This window comes from Ranitomeya variabilis, chromosome 6 (assembly GCF_051348905.1).
Source record: "Ranitomeya variabilis isolate aRanVar5 chromosome 6, aRanVar5.hap1, whole genome shotgun sequence".
NCBI lineage: Eukaryota > Metazoa > Chordata > Amphibia > Anura > Dendrobatidae > Ranitomeya > Ranitomeya variabilis.
In genome coordinates this window covers 48,437,360-48,464,099 of record NC_135237.1, presented here as the reverse complement: position 1 = coordinate 48,464,099, position 26,740 = coordinate 48,437,360, and the positions used below count along the sequence as shown (strand labels likewise).

The window sequence follows — 26,740 nt, the reverse complement described above, 5'->3', positions numbered from 1 at the left end:
GAGGCGTGTCTCCTGTTTAAACTGTAGCGGCGGCGCCGAGGTCCTGTGACGGGCAGCACAGAGCAGGGCGGCGGCGGGTAACATGGGGGTGGTGGGAGCCCCGGAGACGGCGGCGGACAAGGGGCAGCTGTCCGTGTGCGGGGAGAAGCGGTTCACGGTGCCGCAGCCGCCGTCCATCGAGGACTTCTCCATAGTGAAGCCTATCAGCCGCGGGGCTTTTGGGAAGGTTTATCTGGCTCGTAAGAAAATCAACAACAGGCTGTTCGCAGTGAAGGTGAGAGACCCCAGTACAGCGAGCGGCAGGGCATGCTGGGACTTGCAGTGCACCGGAGGAATCTTGCGCATGACTACTCCCAGCATGCCCTGCAGTGGCTTTATTGGTTGTCAGGGCATGCTGGGAGTTGTAGTTGTGCCACGGCTTGCAGACCCCTTGGATAACTGGCACACCTAATTAAAGGGATGGGATGATGAAAATCTCTTCTCACATGTCCCCAGAAGTGGGACCCACTGATGATGATGAAAACTGGGTCTGGACTCCCACATTTCAGGGGGTTACTGCCAAACGTTCACACTATCCCCAACCCATCAGACGGAGGGGGTCTGACACACTGGGAACTCCAGTGATCCCTAGGAATGGAGCGTGGGTGCATGTGATCGGCCTCCGCTCTGTCCATCGTGTATGGGACTGTCAGGTGCAGCCTCTGCTATGTCCTATAGACAATGACTGGAGCAGGGGTGCACATGATCGGCCTCCGCTCTGTCCATCGTGTACGGGACTGTCAGGTGCAGCATCTGCTATGTCCTATAGACAATGACTGGAGCAGGGGTGCACATGATCGGCCTCCGCTCTGTCCATCGTGTACGGGACTGTCAGGTGCAGCATCTGCTATGTCCTATAGACAATGACTGGAGCGTGGGTGCACGTGATCGGCCTCCGCTCTGTCCACCGTGTATGGGACTGTCGGGTGCAGCCTCTGCTATGTCCTATAGACAATGACTGGAGCAGGGGTGCACATGATCGGCCTCCGCTCTGCCCATCGTGTATGGGACTGTCAGGTGCAGCCTCTGCTATGTACTGTAGACAATGAATGGAGTGGAACCTGATCCCACGCAAGATCGGGCTCTTCAAGATAAAGGGATCAGTGAGTTACCCCCAATCATTGCACTTTTGGGAAGACCCCTGTAAATGGAGGTGATCTCACATGTGCAATACCGCTGTTACAGAGCATAAGAGTGCAGGCGTGTGTAGCTATCGGAGGGGTCAGACACCCGGCCCCCCCCCCCACTGATCAGCTGATGTTAGCGGCTGTAAATCCTTCTCGGACCCTTTATAGACCCTGAAGCTGAAAGGGCTTTTACACTTTCTTCAGGCGATCACTGGGGACCCGGAGGTCGAACCCTTCTGCACATAATGTCATATATAGCTGTATGTTGTCATGATGGGAATACCCCTTTAAAGGCATTGACTGGTTTAGGCTGCTTTCACACTAGCGTCGGCACGGGGCTGTTGCTATGCGGCACGGGGCTGTTGCTATGCATCGGCCCGACGCGCGTTGTGAAAGTAATGCCCGGCGTTGGCAGCGGAAGCAGTCTTACGACGCTTCCGCTGCCCCATTGTAATATCCGGGGAGGAGGGGGCGCAGTTTCGGCCATGCATGCGCGGTCGAAAATAGCGGACTCGACGCACAAAACAACTTTGCATGTAACTTTTTTTGTGCCGACGGTCTGCCAAAACACGACGCAACCGTCGCACGACGGTTGTGATGTGTGGCCAAAGGTCGCAATGCGTCGCTAATGTTAGTCTATGGGGAAAAACGCATCCTGCGGGCAACTTTGCAGGATGCGTTTTTTCTCATAAACGACGCATTGCGACGTACAGCCAACAACGCTAGTGTGAAAGTAGCCTTTATGGGGTGTGCAATAAAAAAATGATCCTCTGTCCAATGGATAGGTAACCAGGGTGGGGATTCCCTGTACTCGCCTGTATGCTGCTCCTATAATACTGCTGTGGATACCGTATGTCCCCTATAAGTTACCGGTGGTCACCAGTGCATTTGGGATGAGCGAACTTACAAGGTGTTATCTGAGCATGCTCTGGTGCTAACCGAGTGTCTTCGACGTGCTCGAAAAATATGTTCGAGTCCCTGCAGCTGTCTAAACAGCCGAGAGACATGCAGCCATGGGGACTGGAACATTGTATTAGAGCCCGCCGGAGACCCCTTATTAACACCCGAGTGTGTTCATCACTTAGTAATTGTACTGAACACAATGGCGCCCTGATTGCAGTCAGATATTCCTATCACTTAGGACAATGGCTGGGATAAAGCACAAGGTCTCGGACCAGAAAAACTTATCTAGGGGAAAAGTTCAGTTTAGATTTGGTGGAACAAATGGTGACAATGAGGCGGCTTTGAATATATGTATAGTATCCACACAAGCGGTGTGTGACCAGGAGGTGTCCCGCTGGGCTACTATTTAGGGTACGTTCACACATCGCGTTATTGCCATATCAGAAATGCAGTGTTTTATTGTATCCAGCAAAGTGAATGAGATTTCTGAAATAAGCGGTGAAAGAAGGAAACCAGCTCACCGGAACAACGCGTCTGCTCCAGGAACGCGCTGGTGATACGTCTTATGGATGCAGCCATGAGATTATGATCAACTAATCAAAGTTCAACATATTCTCTCCATCCTAGGTTTCTTAAAGGGGTTGTCCACTGCTTGTACAAACCCTTCTCATTGCTCATGTTTAGCATTGGGCTCACGTGACATAACCACATGTGAGCCGTGAGATCGCGAGTGCCGACGCTGGAGGAGGGTAGATGTTCTTATTATAACCGGGTCAAACATGAGGAATGACAATGGCTTGTCCCAATAGTGGACGACCCCTTGAAATGTAACGCTCACGCTGCTTATTTTTCTTTGCAGATTTGAAGCGGTTTCTATTCTGCAGCATCAATTCTTTCAGTGTTTTTAATAGCATTTTCCACGTACCCCAAACCGCACTTATTTCCACTATTTTTTTTCTAGCCAACACCCCAGTATTTGCTGCAAATTTTTCTGCTGCAGATATTGAATGTGTGCACGCATCCTTAAAGGGGTTGTATAGCCTAATGCGCCAAGTGTGTGCAGTCACCCTGTGAGTGCCGACTTGTGACTTTCAACATCGTGCACACTGCGCCGTGAGGATTCTCCCATGCAGTGTTTTATTAGCAGGAGATTATCACTACAGGACTGGGTGTCTTGTGCCTACTAGTCTAACCACACTTCCACCAATGATTGGCTTCTCTTTGGCTGCTTTCTGTGTATACTGTATATTGACAATCAGTGGTGTGGGCGCTGGGTTATACAGAGCTCAGCATTCAGAGCTCTGCTAAATCTGCAGGAGAGAAAACTGTGATTGTATCACAACTGCTGCACCCAGTAAACGAAGTGATAAATCTGTGGAATCAGCGTCTCTGTTCCTACATCATGCTGTCAGATTACATAGAAAAACCTGCTAACACGTTCCTTTCAAACACCCGGGTAAGTCAATAGGTCTATTAAAAAAAAAAAAAAAAAAACATGGACAGAATATGGATGGCCTCCACAGACTTTTTTTTTTTTTTTTTTTATTGGATAGCAAAAGCTTGGAAAGATGTATTTTGTTTGGGTATTTTTCCTGCATACATTACTTCTAAATAAAGCCTAATACCGGTAATCATTTCACTGTGAATGTGACCACGTCAGGATCTGAATGTATGAGAAGATGTTAATAATCACTGGAAGCAAGTATGTTCCGAAACCGCTTTACATTCTTCATATTGAGCCTTTCTTTCCTGTGTTCTTCACCTGCTGTTTGCAGGACCGTCCTGTACTGAGCCACAGAGAACCACGTGGCAGAAATTCTAACAATTTGCAGCGAGTCCAAGTGATGCAACAAAACGAAAATTGTGCCTGACCTGGAAGTTATGCGAAACTTTGATAAGTCGCATTAAAACTTTTGCAGTGTCGGCTGCAGGGCGGCGAGCTAGTACCCAGAGCCACTGTGAGAAAAGCTGGAATTAGGTCTAATATATTTATTTAATAATGTGTTTCCTTTTTTCTTTTTCCCAGTTGGTAAAGAAAGCAGATATGATTAATAAGAACATGGTGCATCAGATTCAAGCGGAGAGGGACGCGCTCGCCTTAAGTAAAAGTCCTTTTATTGTACATTTATATTACTCCCTGCAGTCGGCCAACAATATCTATCTGGTAAGTGCCCAGAAGCCTCGCTGCTCCCATCGTCTGCTCTCTTATCTGCTCTACAAGCCGTGCACATAAAGTGTTTGCTCTATAAATACAAACCTTAGTAGAAGGATTAATCCTCATTACATATCGGAGTGTTAGGGTACCGTCTCACATAACGATTTACCAACGATCACGACCAGCGATACGACCTGGCCGTGATCGTTGGTAAGTGGTTGTGTGGTCGCTGGGGAGCTGTCACACAGACCGCTCTCCAGCGACCAACGATGCCGAAGGCCCCGGGTAACCAGGGTAAACATCGGGTTACTAAGCGCAGGGCCGCGCTTAGTAACCCGATGTTTACCCTGGTTACCATTGTAAAAGTAAAAAAAAAAAACCGTACATACTCACATTCCGGTGTCTGTCCCCCGGCGTTCTGCTTCTCTGCACTGTGTCTGCGCCAGCCGGAAAGCACAGCGGTGACGTCACCGCTGTGCTCGCTTTCCGGCCGGCGCTCACAGTGCAGAGAAGCAGAACGCCGGGGGACAGACACCGGAATGTGAGTATGTACGGTTTTTCTTTTTTACTTTTACGCTGGTAACCACGGTAAACATCGGGTTACTAAGCGCGGCCCTGCGCTTAGTAACCCGATGTTTACCCTGGTTACAAGCGAACGCATCGCTGGATAGCTGTCACACACAACGATCCAGCGATGACAGCGGGAGATCCAGCGACGAAAGAAAGTTCCAAACGATCTGCTACGACGTACGATTCTCAGCAGGGTCCCTGATCGCTGCTGCGTGTCAGACACAGCGATATTGTATGGATATCGCTGGAACGTCACGGATCGTACCGTCGTAGCGACCAAAGTGCCACTGTGTGACGGTACCCTTACTGCTGATTCAGCCATTTCTTCTTTCTAGTCAGTGGCAAGAGAATAACAGCGGGTTTAGGTTTTTTATATAGAAAACAAACTTTTATTCCTGTTTATTTTAAAAAAACAACCCCAAAATATCTGAAAGTGCAAATCAAACTGTGCAATGTAAAATGCTATGTGCAAGATATGGAAAAAGTGCCAGTTAAATCTTATAGTACACTGGAACAACGTTTAGGGGGCATTTTCACATAAGCATATGGTGTCATCTACAAGCTTACCCCTATAAAACAAAAATCTGTTTGGATTTTACATAGGTTATACTACCTTATTAATCTTCTAGGACTCCTATCACATCAAATCCTCTTTACAGATTATTGCACAAATAGGGATGATCTAATAGGGTATACATTCCCACATATACATTATTTCATTATATCTCCCCATGTGTCAATAACAATAAACAGCAGAAATACTAATATATTGATTAACGTCATTAATTATAATTTGACTTCTTATATACGCTGTTATTCAGTTCGGACAGATTGTGGTACGTATCAGCGCGCTCATACAAATAGTTTAAAGGGAAATGTTACATTAATCACATTTCCTTCACAAATCTCTTACCCCAAATAACCACTTGAATACATCTATGCCTCTATACTTTCTGGCATACGTTCTTATTTATGATCAAAAATGGGTTCAGTGTGTATTATATATATTTTTGTTATACTCATCTGGATCACCAAGCGTGTCGCTGGATTTAGCCACTGAGTTTATAAGGTGCCGTCTACAGCAGTCGCCATTTCAAATGATGCTGTTATCCGGTTCCCTTCCCATATTATGTCTCCCGACGCGTTTCATCATACAGATTCTTCAGGGGAAAATAACATCTTAAAAGATAAGAGCATAGCCATGGTGCTCCTCCATCTACTTGCCTTGCATGCGCCGTTAGAACCAGACCGCTTACATCAAATCCGGATATTGGAACACAAGCGGTAAACAGTGAACCGCCAGCGTCATATCCGGTACACGAACATTACTGCATATTGCGGCCGATCGTGACTGTGACAAGCGTATGGCCCGTGCCTTTCGCTACGAGTCTGTATTACGTGGATATTTGTTATCCTATCAATTTATTTTATAGTAACCGAATACATCATATTCTGTCTACCGCCTTTTTGGGCATATGCAGATTTTATTCTTCTTTTAAGCTTCAGTTAATTTACTTTATTGGATAAGGTCCTACCCGAGGATCCTCTGATTTTAATACCACACAAATCAAAGAGCACCATCTTACACAAAAAATATGACTAATGAGAGAGCGTGAGTAGGGATTTATTTTAGTAAATGTCCTTTAGTAAAAAAAGAATACAATAAAGAAAATGATGATACGACAGACCTCTCGTTACTTATCATTAGGAAAGATAGAAAGGGTGCCACTATACATTATCTCTGAAAGTCCCTACCTGAACTGTCATGTACCTCCGGGTACGGAGAAATTGCTCAGATCTTGATAGGTACAAAAAACAATCAAAGGACCTGAGGGAACGTTTCTAGGAACGGGGTTACCCAGATAAAGTTGTCCCCCCCCCCCCGGCTCCCCCTCTTTCCTCTCGCTTTCCTCTCCCCCCGGCTCAGCCTCTCTCCCTCTTCCTCCCCTTCTTTCCTCTCACTTTCCTCTCCCCCCGGCTCAGCCTCTCTCCCTCTTCCTCCCCTTCTTTCCTCTCACTTTCCTCTCTCCCCGGCTCAGCCTCTCTCCCTCTTCCTCCCCTTCTTTCCTCTCACTTTCCTCTCCCCCCGGCTCAGCCTCTCTCCCTCTTCCTCCCCTTCTTTCCTCTCACTTTCCTCTCCCCCCGGCTCAGCCTCTCTCCCTTTTCCTCCCCCTGGCTCAGCCTCTCTCCCTCTTCCTCCCCTTCTTTCCTCTCACTTTCCTCTCCCCCTGGCTCAGCCTCTCTCCCTCTTTCTCCCCTTCTTTCCTCTCACTTTCCTCTCTCCCCGGCTCAGCCTCTCTCCCTCTTCCTCCCCTTCTTTCCTCTCACTTTCCTCTCCCCCTGGCTCAGCCTCTCTCCCTCTTCCTCCCCTTCTTTCCTCTCTCTTTCCTCTCCCCCCGGCTCAGCCTCTCTCCCTCTTCCTCCCCCTCTTTCCTCTCCCTTTTCCTCCCCCTGGCTCAGCCTCTCTCCCTCTTCCTCCCCTTCTTTCCTCTCTCCCCGGCTCAGCCTCTCTCCCTCTTCTGTTGTGATCCGCTTTTTGGCTCCCCTGGTGGTGGCTGGTGGTACTGGAGACTTGTGTGTGCTTTTCTGCCTCAGCTCACCTGCTTCCATCAGTTTTGGGAGTTCCCTATTTAGCCTTGCTCTCCAGTCATTTCCTTGCCGGTCATCATTGTAACCTGAGTCTTTCAGTTGCACGTTCCTGCTACTAGTCTGCTGATCAGCTAAGTGGACTCTTGTCCTTATTGTTTTGTTTTTCTTGTCCAGTTTACAGTTTTGTCTTTTCCTGTTTCTGGAAGCTCTTGTGGACTGAAATTGCCACTCCTGTGTCATGAGTTGACACAGGAGTCTTAAAGTAATTTCAGGATGGGTTTTTGAAAGGGTTTTTCAGCTGACCGTGAAGTCCTCTTTTGTATCCTTCCTCTATCTAGTAAGTGGACCTCGCTTTGCTAAATCTACCTTCATACTGTGTATGTCTTTTCCTCTGAACTCACCGTCAATATACGTGGGGGCTACTATCATCTTTGGGGAATATCTCTAGAGGTAAGCCAGGTCTTTTCCTTCCTCTTCCAGGCGTAGTTAGTTCTCCGGCTGGCGCATGGCATCTAGGCAGCCGTAGGAATGCTTCCTGGCTACTGTTAGTTGTGTGGTAGATTTAGGTCACGGTCAGCTTGAGTTTCCATCACCCGAGAGCTAGTCTGTTATTTTTGTGTTGCTGATGTTCCCATGCCATTGGGGAATCATGACACTCTTCCTCCCCTTCTTTCCTCTCACTTTCCTCTCTCCCCGGCTCAGCCTCTCTCCCTCTTCCTCCCCTTCTTTCCTCTCACTTTCCTCTCCCCCCGGCTCAGCCTCTCTCCCTCTTCCTCCCCTTCTTTCCTCTCCTCTCGCTTTCCTCTCCCCCCGGCTCAGCCTCTCTCCCTCTTCCTCCCCTTCTTTCCTCTCGCTTTCCTCTCCCCCCGGCTCAGCCTCTCTCCCTCTTCCTCCGCCTCTTTCCTCTCCCTTTTCCTCCCCCTGGCTCAGCCTCTCTCCCTCTTCCTCCCCCTTCTTTCCTCTCACTTTCCTCTCTCCCCGGCTCAGCCTCTCTCCCTCTTCCTCCCCTTCTTTCCTCTCACTTTCCTCTCCCCCCGGCTCAGCCTCTCTCCCTCTTCCTCCCCCTCTTTCCTCTCCCTTTTCCTCCCCCTGGCTCAGCCTCTCTCCCTCCTCCCACTATCGTGCAACGTCACACTGCAAAGATGTTGTTGCGCCAGTCCCATTATTCAAAACGAGCTGCGGAGGCGGTCCTCAGGGCTCACGTCCGACAGCCACAAATTAGTGATCCGACCCTTGGACTGGATCCTGACATTGATTCCGTGCTTCCTCTGCAATTTTCCCACATACCATACAAATGAATGGACAGAGCCACATTGAGCGGCCATATCTTTATTCCATGCAGAATAGAACATCTATGCATGGCCCATAATTATAGGGAACACACCCCTTCACCCCAGCCAAAAAAATTGTTGTTTTTTTTGCTACATACCATCATGAATCCATGATTAATAACAGCAGTGTCTTCCATCAGATAATGGAGTATCTCATTGGAGGAGACGTGAAGTCGCTCTTGCACATCTACGGTTACTTTGACGAGGATATGGCGGTGAAGTATATATCGGAGGTTGCTCTGGCCCTTGATTACTTGCACAGACATGGGATAATTCACAGGTAAAGACCATTATTTCACAGTTTGGTAACATAATGATCACTGGGGGGGGGGTCTGACTACTGAGACCCCCACCAGTCCTTAGAACGGGGCGCTGAAGAGTCCTGTCTGAATAGAGCGTGTGCTCCTCCAGTTTATTAATTCTTCATGAAGAGACTTTCTCCGGCCGTCCTACAGAGATTACATGTAGCTGAGCTGAGCATGATTGACCTGCCTTCAGATGAGGCTCTGCAGAACTCTGATCTCTGGATTGGTGGGGCCCCAATACTCGGACCCCCAACAATCAAAAAGCTTTTCTCCATGCTTTGTATGAAGTACACAAGTTATTCCTCATCAATCGGTCACTGTTTTTTCTTTAAGAAAAGCCATGGCTAAATCTGTAAAAACCCCTTTAAACAGTTTTAAACATTTCCTGAGACATACAGTATACATTCAGCAATACTTGCAATTGTCTATGTTGCAAATCCCGTACCGTGCTCAGGTCCTGTTCTGGATAATGGGACCCCTGCACGGTACTTTCTGGGTTTTAGAAGGGGTATTATTAAAGCTATGTGACCAGCCGGTGTGCAGCTGCATCTCTTTGTGTTTGGATGACCCCTTTACATTACACCTTGGTGACCCATTGCTAGTCTCCTCCTTCCCTTGCATTACTTACCCCTCTGTGTCATGACATTCGGGTGACTGCAAAATCCAATCTCTGGATGCATCACCAGTGCGGATCCTGCTGTCCTTTATAGATGTTGTGTCTGCGCTCCGGGGACAGAGGAGACGTCAGCTAGTGATTGACGTGAACTTGGCAAAGAAACTATTGTTTACATATCGGACAACAATTCAGGGACCTTAAAAGGAACCTGTCGTGTCCAGAAAAAAGACAATTTGCCTGTATGTATAGGGCTAGTCTATATGTAAATCACATTAAAATCCTTTCTGGAGCAGCGGCTATAGGGAAAAAATGACCTTATGTTCTCCCTGCAGCCGCTTGCGTTCAGTCATCGGGACGGTGGAAGGAGCTGTTAGTCACCACTTGCTGTAATCACTCCCTGCACATTATTCGATAGTGTATAGTGAGCGGTGACTAATGTACGCTCGGCTTCGCTGAGCATGCAGGGCTTTCAGTAGGGAGATGGCAGGGCTCCGGCGGCAGCCTATCCTAACGTGGGAACAAAAGGATCACGTGGTTCAACACATCGGCTACTTATCTCCTGTCCGGAGGGCCCTGCTCCTTACTTATTACATGGTTGATGGTTTGGCCTTAAAGGGTTATTCCACTAACATGCTATCTATACCGGGGATAGTGTCAGATCAGTGGTGGTCCAACACCAGGCAGCCTCCGATCAGCTGTTTGATGGATCTGCGCTGCTCCACTCCGGCCTTGCAGCCAGCCCCTGCCGGGACGGATCAGTGGGACCTCTCCCAGGAGCAGGTCATCCATAACATAGTAGTGGAACGGCCCTGTTAAGATTTTCCCTTCTATACTGTGATCAGATTTAGCAGTTTTTCTATAGAACGTTGTGTTCCTCTTGTGTAATCTCTGCACGAGTTATCTCCCTGTTCACACTATAATCCATGTTAATCTGAGCAATTCTTTTTGTTTTTTACGCAGGGACCTTAAGCCGGATAACATGCTGATTTCTAACGAGGGTCACATTAAGCTCACAGACTTTGGACTCTCTAAAGTCACTCTAAAGAGAGGTAAGTCTCCGCGTGCTGCATTACCTCGTATTAGAGCGTCATGGCAGTGCCTGCAATTTACAGACTTGGTGCTCATGCAGACGTCCGAGCAAGGACTGGCCACGGATCTCTGCACCCCAGCGTCACCGCTTCATGGTCCATATGTATCTGTCACGCTCCGATCTGCAGACCCCCGGCCAGTCTATGCATTACGGTCCGTGTTCGGACGTCTGCCTGAGTCCTTATATTGCGAATGCCGTGACCCTCTTATAAACCTCATATTAGCTGTTGTTCCCTGTTATCAGCTTGGACATGATCTGTTGGGGGGCCTCGAGGACGGGGTTTGGGAAATGCTGACATAGTAGGTTCCATGCTTTATCAGTCTCCATTCGTAGCCCTCCAGGGTCAGATATCAGGAGGACGGGCACAGGGATTCTGCTGTCTGGACGTTACCTGTGTGCACAGCTTGACGCCTGGTTATACAAATGTCATTACTGCATCAGATTCTGAGACTTTTTGCAAAGGAACACAGCATTTGTATATAAAACTTTTTGTAGTTCGTTTTGTGTTAGTTTTTATTCTAGACGCATTTTATTTACTCAATACTATTTATTTTTTTTATCATTATAAGAAATTAATATGATCGATATTCTTACAACACCTTCAATGGCCAAACCCAAACAAGACTACTTCCGAACTCCGGGACAAGTACTTTCTCTTATAAGCTCGCTGGGATTTGTAAGTACTTACCCAAATGACATTTCTGTGACTAATTAGAAAAAAAATGTCCAATAATGGTCAAAAAAAAGGCCACCGGAGAGGTGGATCTGTTACTGATCACTGGGGTCTGACTATTGGAAGCTCCCTCTGAATGAAGATCCATAAAAAGAAAACTGCAAAAGATCCGCGTGAACAAGCCCTTAGCCTTTATCCTACAGCCTGTAGTCAAAGCTTTGCTGTTATCTGACTCAGCAGTGATAACTTTTATCTCTTTGGTTCTGGACAGTGGTTCTCACGCAGGACCAGACTACACAGGTTCTGTTTGCAGTAGGTACAGTGGCTTTTGAGAAAATATTCACCCCCTTTTGGCTTTTTACCCATTTTGTTGCATGACAACCTGTGCTTTTAAATATTTTTGTAATCCGATTTGTGTGTGATGCATCAGCACTAAGTAGTTTAAGTTGGTGAAGTGAGAAAAATATAGGGATAAATAAAATTTATGGGATCAAAGAACTAAAAATTGGCTTGTGCATATGTATTCACCATTTGAAACCCCCAAAAATCTATGGTGCAAGCAATTACCTGCATAAGTCCCATGCTTAGTGACAGGACCTCCCCATGTGTGCAATCGAAGTGACACATCTCGGTCAGTATATACACTTTACCTTTTCTGAAAAGCAGCAGAGGCTGCAACACCATTAACAAGAGGCCCCACTAACCAACCACCATGAAGACCAAGGAGATCTCCAAACAAGTCAGGGACAAAGTTGTTGAGAAGTCAGGGTTGGGTTATAGAAAAATATCCCAATCTCTGATGATCACCCGGAGCGCAATCAAATACATCATCATCAAATGCAAAGAACTTGGTACCACAACAAACCTGCCAAGAGGGGACACCGCCAAATCTCTCAGCCCGGGAAAGGAGGGCATTAATCAGAGAGGCAGCACAGAGACCAAAGGTAACCCTGAAGGAGCTGCAGGGTTCCCAAGCAGAGAATGGAGTATCTGTCCATACCACCGACCACACTGTTGTACACTCCATAGAGGTGGTCCATATAGAAGAGTGGACAAAAAAAAAGCCTTTACTGACACACACAAATTGTAGGGCTCGTTTTCAGTTTGCCAAAAGACTTGTGGGAGACTCTGCAAATGTATGGAACAAAATGCTGTGGTCAGAGGAGACCCAAATTGAAGTTATGCTATGTCTGGCGCCAAACGAACACAGCTCGTCACCCAAGAACACCATTCCCACAGTGAAACGTGGTGGCAGCATTATGCTGTGGGAAAGGTTGACCTTCCAGCAAGACCATGACCCATACTCAACCCATAAAGCCATACTCGAGTGGTTTAAGGGGAAATGTGTAAATGTTTGAGTGGCCTAGTCAAAGCCCAGACCTTAATCCAATGGAGAATCTGTGGTCAGACTTGAAGATCGCTGTTCACCAGAGGAAACCATCTAACTTGGAGGAGCCGGAGCAGTTTTGCCTTAAGGCATTGTCAAAAATCTGTGGAAAGCTCATGGAGACTTATTCAAGGAGACTTGCAGCTGAAATTGCGGCAGAAGGAAACTCTACAAAGTAGAGGGGGGTGAATAGTTATGCACACTGAAGTATTCAGTAATTTTGTCCTATTTGTTGTTTGCTTCAGAATAAAAAGAAAACCAAATGTTCACAGTTGTAGGCATGTTCTTTCCATGAAAAATGCCAAGGGGGTGACTACTTTCGCAAGCCACTTGTAATTATGGAGACACATTGATCTGCATAGACGCCAAGCAAAATTACATTTTTAATGATGACTATTTTTGGTTTGGATGCATTGGAGTATATCTTGTCTTGCCCTCCTTTTGTGTCTATATTTTTATTTGGACCTTTTCTTGTTTCCTTTGTAATAGAATACTCCAGTCCGCAGTAAGGTGAAAGGAGCGGCTCCTTCCGTGACCCCAGTGTTTAGTGAGGTGTCTCAGAATAACTCTACCCCTCTTTTAATGAGCAATAAAGATCATTTGGGGAAAGTCGGGAAGCTCCTAATATCATGTAAGTGGCTTGTGATGAACATTTCCGGTGATCTGAGCGCTTCTCATTTCGGGTGGTCACACGCTTCAGCACATCTGTGGCCATTACATGGACTATTGGTGTATTTCCTGCAATTTTCTATCCATTCTGCATTTTTTTTTTTTTTTTTGCAGTGTAAGGGTAAGTTCACACAGGACTTTTTTGCTGCGTATTTTTGCTGCGTTTTTTTATGCTGATTTTCAGCTGCTTTTTACAGTACCAGCAAAGCCTATGAGATTTCAGAAATCTCATGCACACACATTGGGTTTTTGCTTGATCAGTATTTTCTGCTTTGCTGCGTTTTTTGGACATAGGGCATGTCACTTCTTTCAGCGTTTTTGCTGCGTTTTTGCAGCGTTTTTTCACCCATTGACTTGAATGGGTGATGGAAAAAACACTGCAAAAACGCATGTAGCATTATTTGCTGCGTTTTTTGTGCAGAAAAATCATGGCCAGCAGGAAGTGATCTCACAGCCAAGAGCTTAGGGGTGTGGTTAGTGAGGTGTGAAGAGCCATTGTGAGCCATTGTGATTATTGTGATCTATTGTGAGGGAGTTCCTGGTAGTGAGGTGTGAAGAGCCATTGTGAGGTGTGAAGAGCCATTGTGAGGTGTCCTGATAGTGATCTATTGTGAGGGAGTTTCTGGTAGTGAGGTGTTAGCCATGTCTTGGTATAGGAGGATGAGCATTAATGTTTCCCAACTAATCATGGAGGTAATATTTTTTTTTTAATTTGTGATATATCTATCCGATTGTTTGCAATGGTACACTTTGCGATGCTCATGTGCTGTTATGTACATGTTCATGTGTTCTGCATGTGTATGTCTGTATCTTCCTTGTCATGAATGTTGGCTTCATTTCATCTTGCATTTGGTAATTACTTTTTCATTTATTTTTCCAAGGTGGAAGCAATGCCTGTTATTTGGGATGTAGCTTGCCCAAACTACAGTGATCGTCAAAAAAAGGCCGATGCATGGCATGTAATTCGCCGTAAATTGTTCCCCCGCTGGGATGAAGGCGATGCTAAGCTCCACTGGGGTCACTCAACTTTATTATCATGCACAAATAGACAAAAAAACGCACCAAAACCGCACAAAAAACGCATCTATTATAAGCAGCTGAAAATTGGCATTAAAATTCGCAGCAAAAATACGCAGCAAAAAAGTCCTGTGTGAACTTGCCCTAAATCCGTTCTCCATACACTGACACAATAGAGAGCTTGTTTTGGCATTGTGCTTATATGCAGTAGCCAAGCTGAAAATGACAAAATGCAGTGTAAAGCATGGGGGCAAAACAGCAGCCTGAGCCTGTGACAATACTTCCGGTGCATCTAATCTTTTTGGGATCCACTTTGTATCGTCAATTATCTCCTATGGAGATGCATTCCTATCATTATAATGTAGAGGATTACTGAGGGATCGACTGCTGGTACTGTAATAGTTTCCTAAAAGGGGGGCTCTTTTGGAATAGAATGGTGGTCATTCACGTATGCCAATGCTCTATTCATTCTCTATGGAGAAAGCTAAGTGTAGCGTGCCGTCCCTCCATTTCATCAGTGGGGGTCCCAGTATTCAGCCCCTCACCAATCTGAAAGTTGTCGGCTATCCTTTTGGATAGGTGATAACTTTTAATGCTGTGAATGGTCCTTTAATTATGAATCAACATAAAAATAGAATCCTATGAGTTTTTTTGTTAATTTCTTCCTCCTTTTTTTTCTCTTCTTCCAGGTCCTGAGGTAAGCACACCTAGCCCCAGCATGCCGGTGAAATGTCTCACGCCCAACCTGCTGAAGTTAAGGGCACGGGTTGGAACGTCCAGCACCAGCAGCCAGTCCCGGTTATGCTTATCAAGTGTGGAGTCCGATTATTGCAGCAGCCCGAAATGGGAGAATGGAAACCAGGTTTGGATTGTGTTTTACTTAGATTTTTTTTTTTTTTTTTTTAGAGGAGTATTCTTTTCTTAAGGTACAGTACCTTCACACTAAGCCACGCTGCAGCGATACAGACAACGATGCCGATCGCTGCAGCGTCGCTGTGTGGTCGCTGGAGAGCTGTCACACAGACCGCTCTCCAGCAACCAACTATGCCGAGGTCCCCGGGTAACCAGGGTAAACATTGGGTTGCTAAGCGCAGGGCCGCGCTTAGTAACCCGATGTTTACCCTGGTTACCAGTGTAAAATGTAAAATAACAAACAGTACATACTCACATTCGCGTCCCCCGGCGTCCGCTTCCTGCACTGACTGAGCGCCGGCCGTAACAGCAGAGCGGTGACGTCACCGCTGTGCTTTTACTTTACGGCCGGCGCTCAGTCAGTGCAGGAAGCGGACGCCAGGGGACGTGTGACAGCAGAGGGTGAGTATGTACTGTTTGTTTTTTTTACTTTTACGATGGTAACCAGGGTAAACATCGGGTTACTAAGCGCGGCCCTGCGCTTAGTAACCCGATATTTACCCTGGTTACCATTGTAAAACATTGCTGGCATCGTTGCTTTTGCTGTCAAACACAATGATACACGCCGATCTGACGACCAAATAAAGTTCTGAACTTTCCTAAACGACCAGCGATATCACAGCAGGATCCTGATCGCTGCTGCGTGTCAAACTCAACGATATCGCTATCCAGGACGCTGCAACGTCACGGATCGCTAGCGATATCGTTTAGTGTGAAGGTACCTTTACACAGTGCTGACACATCCCTACGCCATCATGTTATCACTGGAGGTCTGACCTCTCTGGGATCCCCACCGATCCAGAGAATAAAGGAGACTCAATGTTTTACGTTTTTTCCTGCAACTTGCCGATGACCAGAAACGCCACTGCCATGTTTTGCTTTCCCATTTTGGTAATTGACGGCATCTTGCTAAGACATGCCGTCACATAAAGGGGTTGTCAAAGGTGGTCGGTCTCCATGGTAAGGGACTAAGAAGTGCAGCTCTGAAGTTGGCTGAATTTGCTATCCCTGCTCTCGCCCGATGCTATATTTTTGGGTCAGTGGCTCAGCCGAACTGCAGTCATTAGGAGCGCATGGATTCAAGGGAGGCAGAAGAAAGTGGCGCTCCTAAGACTGAAAGCTGAGAAAACCCCTATAATGAAAGCTGCGGGTCTAACCTCTAAGACCCCCTCCATTAATCTTGAGAATTATGAAATGGACACAACTCTGCTTCAGTTGTTTTTCTACACAGTGAAGCTCTTGGGCCACATAGAAAAAACTGAACTAAATCAGTGCCGCGACCACCTTCGTTGTCAGAATCAGGGGGGTCCTAGCCGTCAAAGCCCCAGTGATCACTAGGTAGCAATGTGCCATGACTAAGGTAAAATTGCAAAGTTCTTATAAAAAAGGCAACTTTGCAATTTACCTCTTAAAATTCTCATTTACGGCTCGTCGCTTAGTGAACGGCCACCTCTGCAGTCTTATCGGCACATGGCCATTCTTCTAGGCTTGGAGCTCGTGCTTGCTCTGAAGCTTGGCAGAACACTAGATCCAGCCAACTTCTACCTAGAACAAAGAAGATTAGGCAACTTCTTTTAAAATGAATACATTGTGGCTCCAACCAGGGCTGTAGAGTCAGTAAGCCAAACCTCCGACTCCTCAATTTCCATGACTCTGACTCCACCAAAATGGGCTTCGACTCTGAGTCCACAGTCCTGGCTCCAATCCGTTTTTATTTAATAGTTTTTCTGACTGTCGCAGCATTATTGATCATTATCTGGTTTTTTTTCTGTCTGTTTTGCTTCAGGAATTTGAGGCTCCGCGCTTTCTCTGCTCCAGCCGTCTAAAGAATAGTTTGTCTGATAAGTCGCTGAGCAAACTTCCCATAGGAAAAGTTTCAAAGTGCATGAAAGACCTGGAGTCGGCCATCTCCCCTATTGTTAATCACAGAAATAGCAAAAAATCGGACAACAAGAATATTAATGACCTGGAGGACACTCCCATTGCTGGCCTGAACGCAAAAGGCTTAATAAGGAAATGTCTTTATGACCCGAACACTGAGGAAGAAAAGGAGAATCTGCGCACGGATGGACAGTTGAAAGAGTTGCCCAGATCTCCTGAATCTCCGCCTTGGTTAGCGAGTTCTTCTTTGGATCCTCTAAAGTACAATGAAGATGTCATTGCTGATCGAGTTGGAGTGAAAAGAAACTTTTCTCTTGTTGAAACGAGCCCCAAGGAAGAACTTGTGGAAAAGAAAACCAATTCCCAGTATGAACGAGCCTACAAACTTTCCGGGGCTCAGGACAACCCAACTTCAGGTCTGACTATGGAGATTACATCATTGATTCTTGGTGACTTCCATGAAAACAAGGAGAAGGATGATGATGATCAACTCACAAATACTTTTGTCCCTGCTCCAGCTACTCCAGAGAAGCTCTGCTCGGGGAATACGGTTGCCAAAAATTTATTGTGCGAATTAAATGAGAATTGTGAGCTGAAGAGCGAAATCTGGAAACCAAGTCCAGAGAGGGAGTTGGAACCCTTGGCCAATATGTCTCTTGCAGAGCAACCACTGGAGAAAGAGCTGTCCGATGTCGATAAAAGCATGAAAGAGCTGTCTTTTGAGTCAGAGAGTGATGTGAACGCCAGTTGCTCTTCTCAGGAAGCGGGTGCAACTTGGACATCAAAAAATGAGGAACGACGGGATGGCAGGGCTTTAGATCTTGGTTTATCAGGACTTGTCAATATTTCTTTGGCATCTCCTGCCACAACGCGGACATTAAATAAGAGTAAAAGAAGAACCGTGGTGGCTTTCAGGAGCTACAGCAGTCCTATTAATGGGTCAAACCTCTCCGAACCTTCTCGGATAAGCATTGGATCTGTGGACAAAATACACTTCTCGTTGGGTTACACAGGATCTTATCCGATGGCGGCTACTCCGGCCCAAAAGGACAGGACGCACAAGAACTCCCAGGTATAACCGGCTGCGCTTCGTGTATAGCGTTAGACTAATGGTTCAATAGTCTGTGCACCAAAGAAATAATCAAAGTATACAGGCCGTGTCTGAAGCCAGGGTTTACCATGGACTTAAAGGGAACTTGTTGGTTGATTCATGCTCCCCAAACCTCGGGTAGTATGGGCCGAAGCCTGGCTGCATGATTGCAATAGTAGCTGCCCTCCTTGCTCTACCACTTGTGATGGTTGCTGAAGGCCCCATAACTATTGTCGTGATTTTTTTTTCTTCCCCTCCTCGTTTTACCTTGAAAAACGCAGTAATTTACTGTCCCTGTAAAGTGAATGAGATTTCTGAAATCTCATGCACACGTTGCTTAGTTTTATTGCAGATTTGAAGCCTTTTGAGACCTACAGAATGTCACTAGTTTTAGTGTTTTTTTGCATCGGTTTTCACCCGTTTTCCCGCCAAGAGACCCAGTTGTTGTTGTTTTTTTTTTTTGTTTTTTTTTTAATTCGGAGAAGTCTTCAGCTAGTAATTAACGTGTGCACATACCCGAAGTCTTCCTGTGAAGCCCAGCTCTTCATGGGAGAACTTGAATTACGCTATGTACTGGAATATATTCCGATATATACAGACCACAACAGAAAACATGTATATTAGTCTGTCATGTATGCTCAACACCAAGTGGGGGAGCTAAAAACGGAGAGATGGATAAGGACACTCCAGCATAGAAGCCTTATAACCCAGTAGAAAGAATGGAGTTTAAGCCCAATAATTTAAAAGGGAATAAATTTATTACAAAAATAAACATTTAGAGTCAATAATAATACAATAAAGGTAGTGATAACCATTAGAATTTCAGCAAGAAAAACAGGTGGAACAGATCGGTGGGTACACCAGAGATCACCACATGAATATCATGAAATAAAGTGCTTTGTTATAAAGGGAGAAAAAATGAACAGGAGGAAGGGTAGTAGATGTAACTCAAACAAAATTGCTAACTAGGGATCAGTGCCCTGTCAATATCATGACCCTTCATATCCTAGATATCTTACCATGTTGTGGTATCCTCTGGCTCCCCACTGTGCAGCCCCAACGCGCGTTTCGCGTTGGCTTCGTCATCAAGTTTTAAAAAAGAATCCCATTTAGTATTATCGTGTCTGTAAATGTCCAAGCTGTCAGAATACAAAATGATTTAAAGGGGACCTGACAGCAGGATGTTGCCCTATTAACGAATTACAGCGCTGCATTTGTCATGTAAGGCTGATTTCTAGCAACCCCAATGTTTGGGTAGAATTGGCAGCATAATCATGAAATCTGTGTTTTAATCTTCTGGTGCCGCATATGGTGCACCTGGAGCTGGTGCAGCCCACCCAGCCAGTATCGCGCTCACGGAGGTTGTCTCTTCACTTCTTCCCTACATCACTCACGTGCTGTTACAGCTGTGACTTGGGGCATGCGCAGTGATCGGCCGATATGCCACTGCCCACCCGGGTGCTATCTCCCAACAGACGCGCTGCCCTGTGCCTGCACATAGTTGTACTTCTGCCCTAGTCCTGCACAATCCAAACTTTTGAACAAGAAATCAGTTGATACTTATATAGTAAAAAAAAAAAATCATCTTCTGTAACTTTTAGGGTCTGGCAGACACCCCCTACAGAACCCCAAAGTCTGTGCGACGAGGAGCAGCACAGGCAGAGAATGAGAAAATCCTCGGGACTCCGGACTACCTGGCTCCAGAGCTGCTACTGGGGAAATCCCACGGTGAGTTTCTCCATACTGGACGGCCTGGTGGGTTTAGTTGCACATTTTTGCTATGTGTCTGTTTAGTGACTCTCATGGTAATATAGGATTATTTGTCGATTCTGGTTATTTTACGTTTTGATCCCCATAATATGTTTTCTTTGCACTCAGGTTTTGTGATCTCCGGTAAGTTGAGCATTGCCGCTTTGGTGGCACGAGGCCGCTTTACTCAGTCGGGTGACTTTTGCATCTCCGTGTCGCTGGCTTCACATCTATGACTGCAGAGTAGATTGTGCCTCATTGACCCAGTGAACAATGTGCCTCAATTGTAATGTCTGGGTCTGAAAGAGCTAATTGCATGCGTTCAAAATATGGAGACATCCCTCAGTGCAACTCTGGGCAAATGTCCCAAATTGGTCAAATGGAGACTCGGGTCATGTAATGTATCGGGAGTATTAACTCCAGGTTTCCAAAGTGTTCTGTGCACTACAAGGCAAAGAAATGGCTGCAAGTTACTGGACGAGTTCTCTGCTCTCAGCGAATTTTACAGCTTTTTTTTTTTTTTTCTGTGTCTAAATGTAAGAAGAAACTGCATTGCCAGTATAAGGCCACGGTCACACATTCAGTATTCTATGTCGGTATTTCTAGCCAAAACCAGGAGAGGAACAATAGGAGGAAAAGAATAATAGAAACATATGCACCACTTCTGTGGCAGAGTTCATGTAAGGGGCAGGTAGAGCACCAAGACTGCACTGTACAGATTCAGCCAGATCTGCAGAGCCCCCAGTGACAGGAGGAAGGTAGAGCACCAAGACTGCACTGTACAGGTTCAGCCAGATCTGCGGAGCACCCAGTGGTAGGAGGCAGGTAGAGCACCAAGACTGCACTGTACAGATTCAGCCAGATCTGCAGAGCCCCCAGTGGCAGGAGGAAGGTAGAGCACCAAGACTGCACTGTACAGATTCAGCCAGATCTGCAGAGCCCCCAGTGGCAGGAGGAAGGTAGAGCACCAAGACTGCACTGTACAGATTCAGCCAGATCTGCAGAGCCCCGAGTGATACTAGACGCTGCAGGTCTCGTGTTGTACATCGGCAGGAGTTATTTAATGCATGAGGTGTTAAAGGAATAATAAACATCAATTCCTCCCTTCTTCAGCCAAGGGTAGAACAGATCCTCAAATAAACCCGTGATTTTTGCAACATTTCTAGAATACTTTGTCGGTCAGCAGAATTTTTTGCAGTTTCTAAAACCGACAACTGGTGAGATTACTCTGTGTAGGATGAGCTTTAAAGGGGTATTCCAATCCCCCAAATCCTATCCCAACATGTAGTAGGTTTAATTATAATAATCAATATTTCAATTAGAAATGTAGTAGAGTTCTTTTAATTAGCTATGCTGCTTTCCCCATGTGCGGGACATTGCAGTAGCTTAGGTATCCATGGTTACGACCACGAACAACTAACTGTCACTATGAGTGGTTATAACCATGGGATACCTAAGCTACTGAAATGCCCTGCACATGGGGTAAGCGACATAGCGAATCAGAAGAACTATACTATATTTCTAATTGGAAGTATTTGCTAATATTACCTACTACATGTTAGGATAGGATCTTGGAGATGGGAATACCCCTCTAAGGGCTTGTTCACACTGTGCTTTTTTTGCTGCGGATTTTTCAGCTGCGGATTTGTAAAACCCGCAGTGCAAAACGGCGGTGGTTTTCCCTGCGGTTTTTTGTGCGGTTTCTACTGCGGATTCCACTGCGGTTTTCCAACTGCACTTTCCTATTGGTGCAGGTGGAAAACCGCTGCGGATTCCGCAGAAAGAATTGACATGCTACTTCTTTTTTTCCGCAGAAAATCTGCGCGGATTTTCAAGCGGAAAAATGCAAAGTGGGCACAGCGGTTTTTGTTTTCCATAGGGTAACATTGTACTGTACCCTGCATGGAAAACTGCTGCGGATCCGCAGCAAAAACCGCAAAGTGTGAACATAGCCTTAGGGATTTACCAGATTTGCAAAACCCCTCTTGTCTCTGTTGTTCTTCTGTGAGGCATAACATTGCTTAAAAAACAGAGAAATGTGAAAACCTGCTGCCAGGGAATCTGACAGTGGCATGATATAGGGGCAGAGACCCTGATTCCAGCAATGTATCACTTAGTTTACTGGGTGCAGCGGCTGTGCTAGAATCAGTCTTCTGTGCTGCAGATCTAGCAGAGCTGCGATGTTGAGCTGTGTATAGCTTCGCACACATCTCTCTGTGTACATTTTTAAGTGACATCTTCTAATCAGTGGTGGACTAGGAGGCAGGATTCCCGTTATACTGTAGTGATAATCTTCTGCTTATAAAACACTGATTGTATTGAAAAAGCAAAACACAGGCCAGTAAGTGCGGCATCAGGGTCTCTGCTTCTACATTATGGTGCTCTCAGATCATATAGCAAAAACCTGCTGCCAGTTTACCTTTAATTGACTCCAGCCCCTATAGTGTACAGATCATTTTTGGAAACTTCCATGTTAGGAGCCGATACATGTAAATGACCCTGATTACATTTTTTTTTTTTTTTGCGAATCATGAAAATTTGCTGTGAGTTTTACTCGAAGTTGTACATGGAGGGGGATCTTCTTTTTGACCCTGGTGTATTTTTGGTAGAGGATAAAAAAAATTGACAGATGCAGCGATTTCTGTTCGGTGGCCAAACGGCCCACAGCTTTACACTTAGTCTGGCCTTAGGCTCGGTGCTAGATGGGAGCTTTTCATGCTTTCTCGCCAGCTGTGCCAGAATGTGCTTGGTTTGGCTGCTGGACGTGGAAGGGTTAATGACGGCTTGACACTAACACGAGACGCTCGGGGATCCGGACGATCTGCTCGACCTCACTGATCTATGCATTTCTTTAGGACCGGCCGTGGACTGGTGGGCCCTCGGAGTTTGCCTGTTTGAGTTTCTTACTGGCATACCCCCATTTAACGACGAGACTCCCGCCCAAGTGTTCCAGAATATCCTGAAGAGAGGTGCGTTTTTATTAAAGTTGTCACATCTCCAAAAATAACATTGCCAGGAGGGTCTCCTACCCCATGACCGCTACTGATGATCTTGTGATCTCCCTGTTTTGTGTGTTCACCTGTTTATTTGCCAACGTGAGTGCTGTTTGGGATCTCCACATGTTTTTTTGGTCGAGTGTGACTTCTTAGTAGGGCGCCATTTTTTTTGGTGCAAATGTGCTCCAAATTTTGCGACATTTTCGTTCAATATGCAAAAAAAAGCATAAAGTGGTAAAGGAGCATTTTTTTTGGAAGGGAAGGGATCATCTGAAAATTATTGTTCTAAATCATGCTTGTGTTAAGGTTTTTTTTTTGTTTTTTTTTTTGAGGCTTTTCTATTTTTCTTTAAAAAAAAATAAATATATATATATATATATATATATATATATATATATATATATATATATATATATATATATATATATATATATATATATATATATATATATATATATATATATGTACATATATATGTATGTATATGTATGTATGTATATGTATGTATGTATATATGTATGTATATATGTATGTATGTATGTATATATGTATGTATATATATGTATGTGTATATATGTATGTGTATATATGTATGTGTATATATGTATGTGTATGTGTATGTATGTATGTGTATGTATGTATGTATGTGTATGTATGTATGTATGTGTATATATGTATGTATATATATGTATGTATGTATATGTATGTATGTATATATATGTATGTATATATATGTATGTATATATATGTATGTATATATATGTATGTATATATATGTATGTATATATATGTATGTATATATATGTATGTATATATATGTATGTATATATATGTATGTATATATATGTATGTATATATATGTATGTATATATATGTATGTATATATATGTATGTATATATATGTATGTATATGTGTATATATGTGTATGTGTATATATGTGTATATATGTGTATATATGTATATATGTATGTATATATATGTATGTATATATATGTATGTATGTGTATGTATATATATGTGTATGTATATATATGTGTATGTATATATATGTGTATGTATATATATGTGTATATATGTGTATATATGTATATATGTATGTATATGTATATATGTATGTATATATATATATGTATATATATATATGTATATATATATAATCTCATGCAATTTTCACACTGGCCACTGTGGCTTTTAAGTAAGTTTTCAGAAGGCTCATTGTCATCAAAGGCAGGTAACGCCTCTGTACCCAGTTGATAACACAAGATCCACCAATCACTATTGACTATATCACAGCTCGCCTGCTCCTCCTCACATCACGCTCATTAGATACCATACAAAACACAGGTCTGAGCGTGTTCATTGTGTCTAAGTACATGTGGTGCCTCCTGAAATGGGAAGTTGAGTCAAAAAAAAAGCCCCACTGGCCAGTATAAAAATTGCCAGATTGTTTACTTTTTATTATTTTCAAATACAGATTGTGATATGGGAAAAGAATAAATGTAATTAATGAACAATGTGTGCCATTTTAAAGATTTTGACTTAAAAAAAACAAAAAACAATGAATACCAGAAGACAAAAGAAGTAGAAAAATTACATTCATTTTTGGCGTTTCCAGATATTCCTTGGCCAGAAGATGATGAAACCCTTTCGGTTAATGCTCACAGTGCAATAGATATTCTCCTCACCCTCGACATCACAAAGCGAGCTGGATTAAAAGGTAATGGATTCTTTCTGGTGGACTCGCTTGAAGAATGATTACAAGTTACAGCCTTGTCTTTAATAGGAAGATATATAATTTTTGGAGGCGGTGAAGGGGACTAGTATGGACATTATAATTCTGCTATGTTACTTCACCTGGATATAAACCTATAAATAATTGTGTTATCTGCAGTAGCTATTAACAAAGGATGGGGATTTTGTTTTTCTTACCAAGTGGTGAAAATATGTGATTGCCTTAAGTCATCACAGTGGGAGCCCGATGCTTATGGGCTCCAGTACACACTACGGAGGCTGTTTAATAGGAACCTGTCAGCAGGATTGTGCTTAGTAGCCTACAGATAGTGTCAGGTCGGCGCCGTTATACTGATTACAATGATACCTTGGTTGATGAAATCTGTCTTGTGGTTGTTGTTGTTTAATCTTTATTTTCAGCTTTTAGTTAATGATATGCTCGTGCTCTGGGGCGGCCTGTGGGGGTCTTCATGTGGTGCTCTGATTAGGTATTCATAATGCAGACTGTTGACAGGTTACTGACCCCTCACTGATCCACCACATGCAGACCCCCACAGGCCGCCCCGGAGCACGAGCATATCATTAACTCAAAACTGAAAATAAAGATTAAACAACAACCACAAGACAGATTTGATCACCAGGCATCCTTGTAATCAGTATAACGGCGCCGACCTGACACTGTCTGTAGGTTACTGTGCACAATCCTGCTGACAGGTTCCCTTTAATTGGAAACGGTCAGTGGGCTTTTCAGCCATTAAACCACCAGAACCTCATTATACTGCTGGTAATTAGAAATGTGCCCTTAATAGTATCTGTCATATCGGTGTAAAAAGTCTGGTGTCGTTGAAACAGAGGTAGTAACCCTGGCTTCATCCAGCACAAGTGAAGCAGGGTCCTTTTTTTTTTTCGGCACTTATACAGCGCAGTGTTCTCTACCTTTGGGGATAATATTTGATTAATTGAATGTATTGTTTTTTGGGGGGGCTAAAAATAATTTTTGCAATTGGACTTCATTAAAAAAATGTTGCCCAGTTTGTAATACAGTGGTTATAGAAGTCACTGGCTGGAGAATGAGTTAACTCAGAATCTATCAGTAAGCTCACAAAGACTGTAAGACTTACAGTATCTCTTTCTGGATATCTTCAGATTTATAGCCACAGACCACAAGGTTCCTTTAAATGCTTAAAGGCCTGTGCCGTAAGGCTGCAGAGATTAGAGCATTAGGTTATATTTGTACATAGGGTTGCATTGCATGGAGTTACTGTAATAAATAAAAATATAGATGTTTTATTTTCACCTCTAATGATGGCATGTATAATGCTTCCGTTTGTTTTTTTTGTGCAGAACTGAAGGCTCATCCTTTGTTCCAGGGTATGGATTGGGAAAACTTACAGAACCTGCCCATGCCTTTCATTCCACAGCCGGACGATGAAACGGACACGACTTATTTTGAAGCCAGAAATAATGCCCAGGATCTTAAAGTGTCTGGTTTCAGCCTGTAGGACTTTTCTGCCCCCAGAACCTTCCTCATTATCTATGAATAGGAACATTGCCCATATTAATAATTCCGGTTTTTAGCTTTTGCTACCAAGTTTTGTAATTTTAATTCGGCACGTGGTATTCCCAAATGTATGAAAAAAATGGGACATCGATGTGGATCTTATGGTTTGTAAATAGTTTTGCTTTAAAAGCAGCATTCTCAACCTGTGCACCTTACATTAAGCCTAGGACCACAATTGTAAAATAAAGTAATATATCAATTGTTACTTTTTTTTTTGTACATTGAACTCTAAAATAACAAATATTTTTAAAGAAAAGATTATATATATAATTTTTAATGGTTCCATTTAAAGAAACATTACATAAATTCATAGTGCTAGCTAATATAATAAACTTATCAGAGAAATCT

The 26,740-nt window shown here is 44.3% G+C and overlaps 1 protein-coding gene across 2 annotated transcripts; it reads left to right on the top strand.

Annotated features, from left to right (window-relative positions):
- Positions 1-16: 16 nt before the first annotated feature.
- MASTL (microtubule associated serine/threonine kinase like) lies at positions 17-26,740 on the top strand. 2 transcript variants are annotated; one of them, XM_077268445.1, is made up of 13 exons: positions 17-274; positions 4,096-4,233; positions 8,855-8,994; positions 10,596-10,684; positions 11,295-11,401; positions 13,275-13,416; positions 15,161-15,333; positions 17,170-18,336; positions 19,956-20,082; positions 20,233-20,247; positions 22,959-23,072; positions 24,716-24,817; positions 26,176-26,473. In XM_077268445.1, exons 1-13 carry the CDS (start codon positions 83-85, stop codon positions 26,331-26,333), a joined length of 2,664 nt encoding a protein of 887 aa, XP_077124560.1. In that variant the 5' UTR covers positions 17-82; the 3' UTR covers positions 26,334-26,473. The 2 variants fall into 2 exon arrangements, with proteins under 2 accessions (XP_077124560.1, XP_077124562.1); XM_077268447.1 differs by lacking the exon at positions 20,233-20,247 and having other exon boundaries at positions 18-274; positions 26,176-26,740.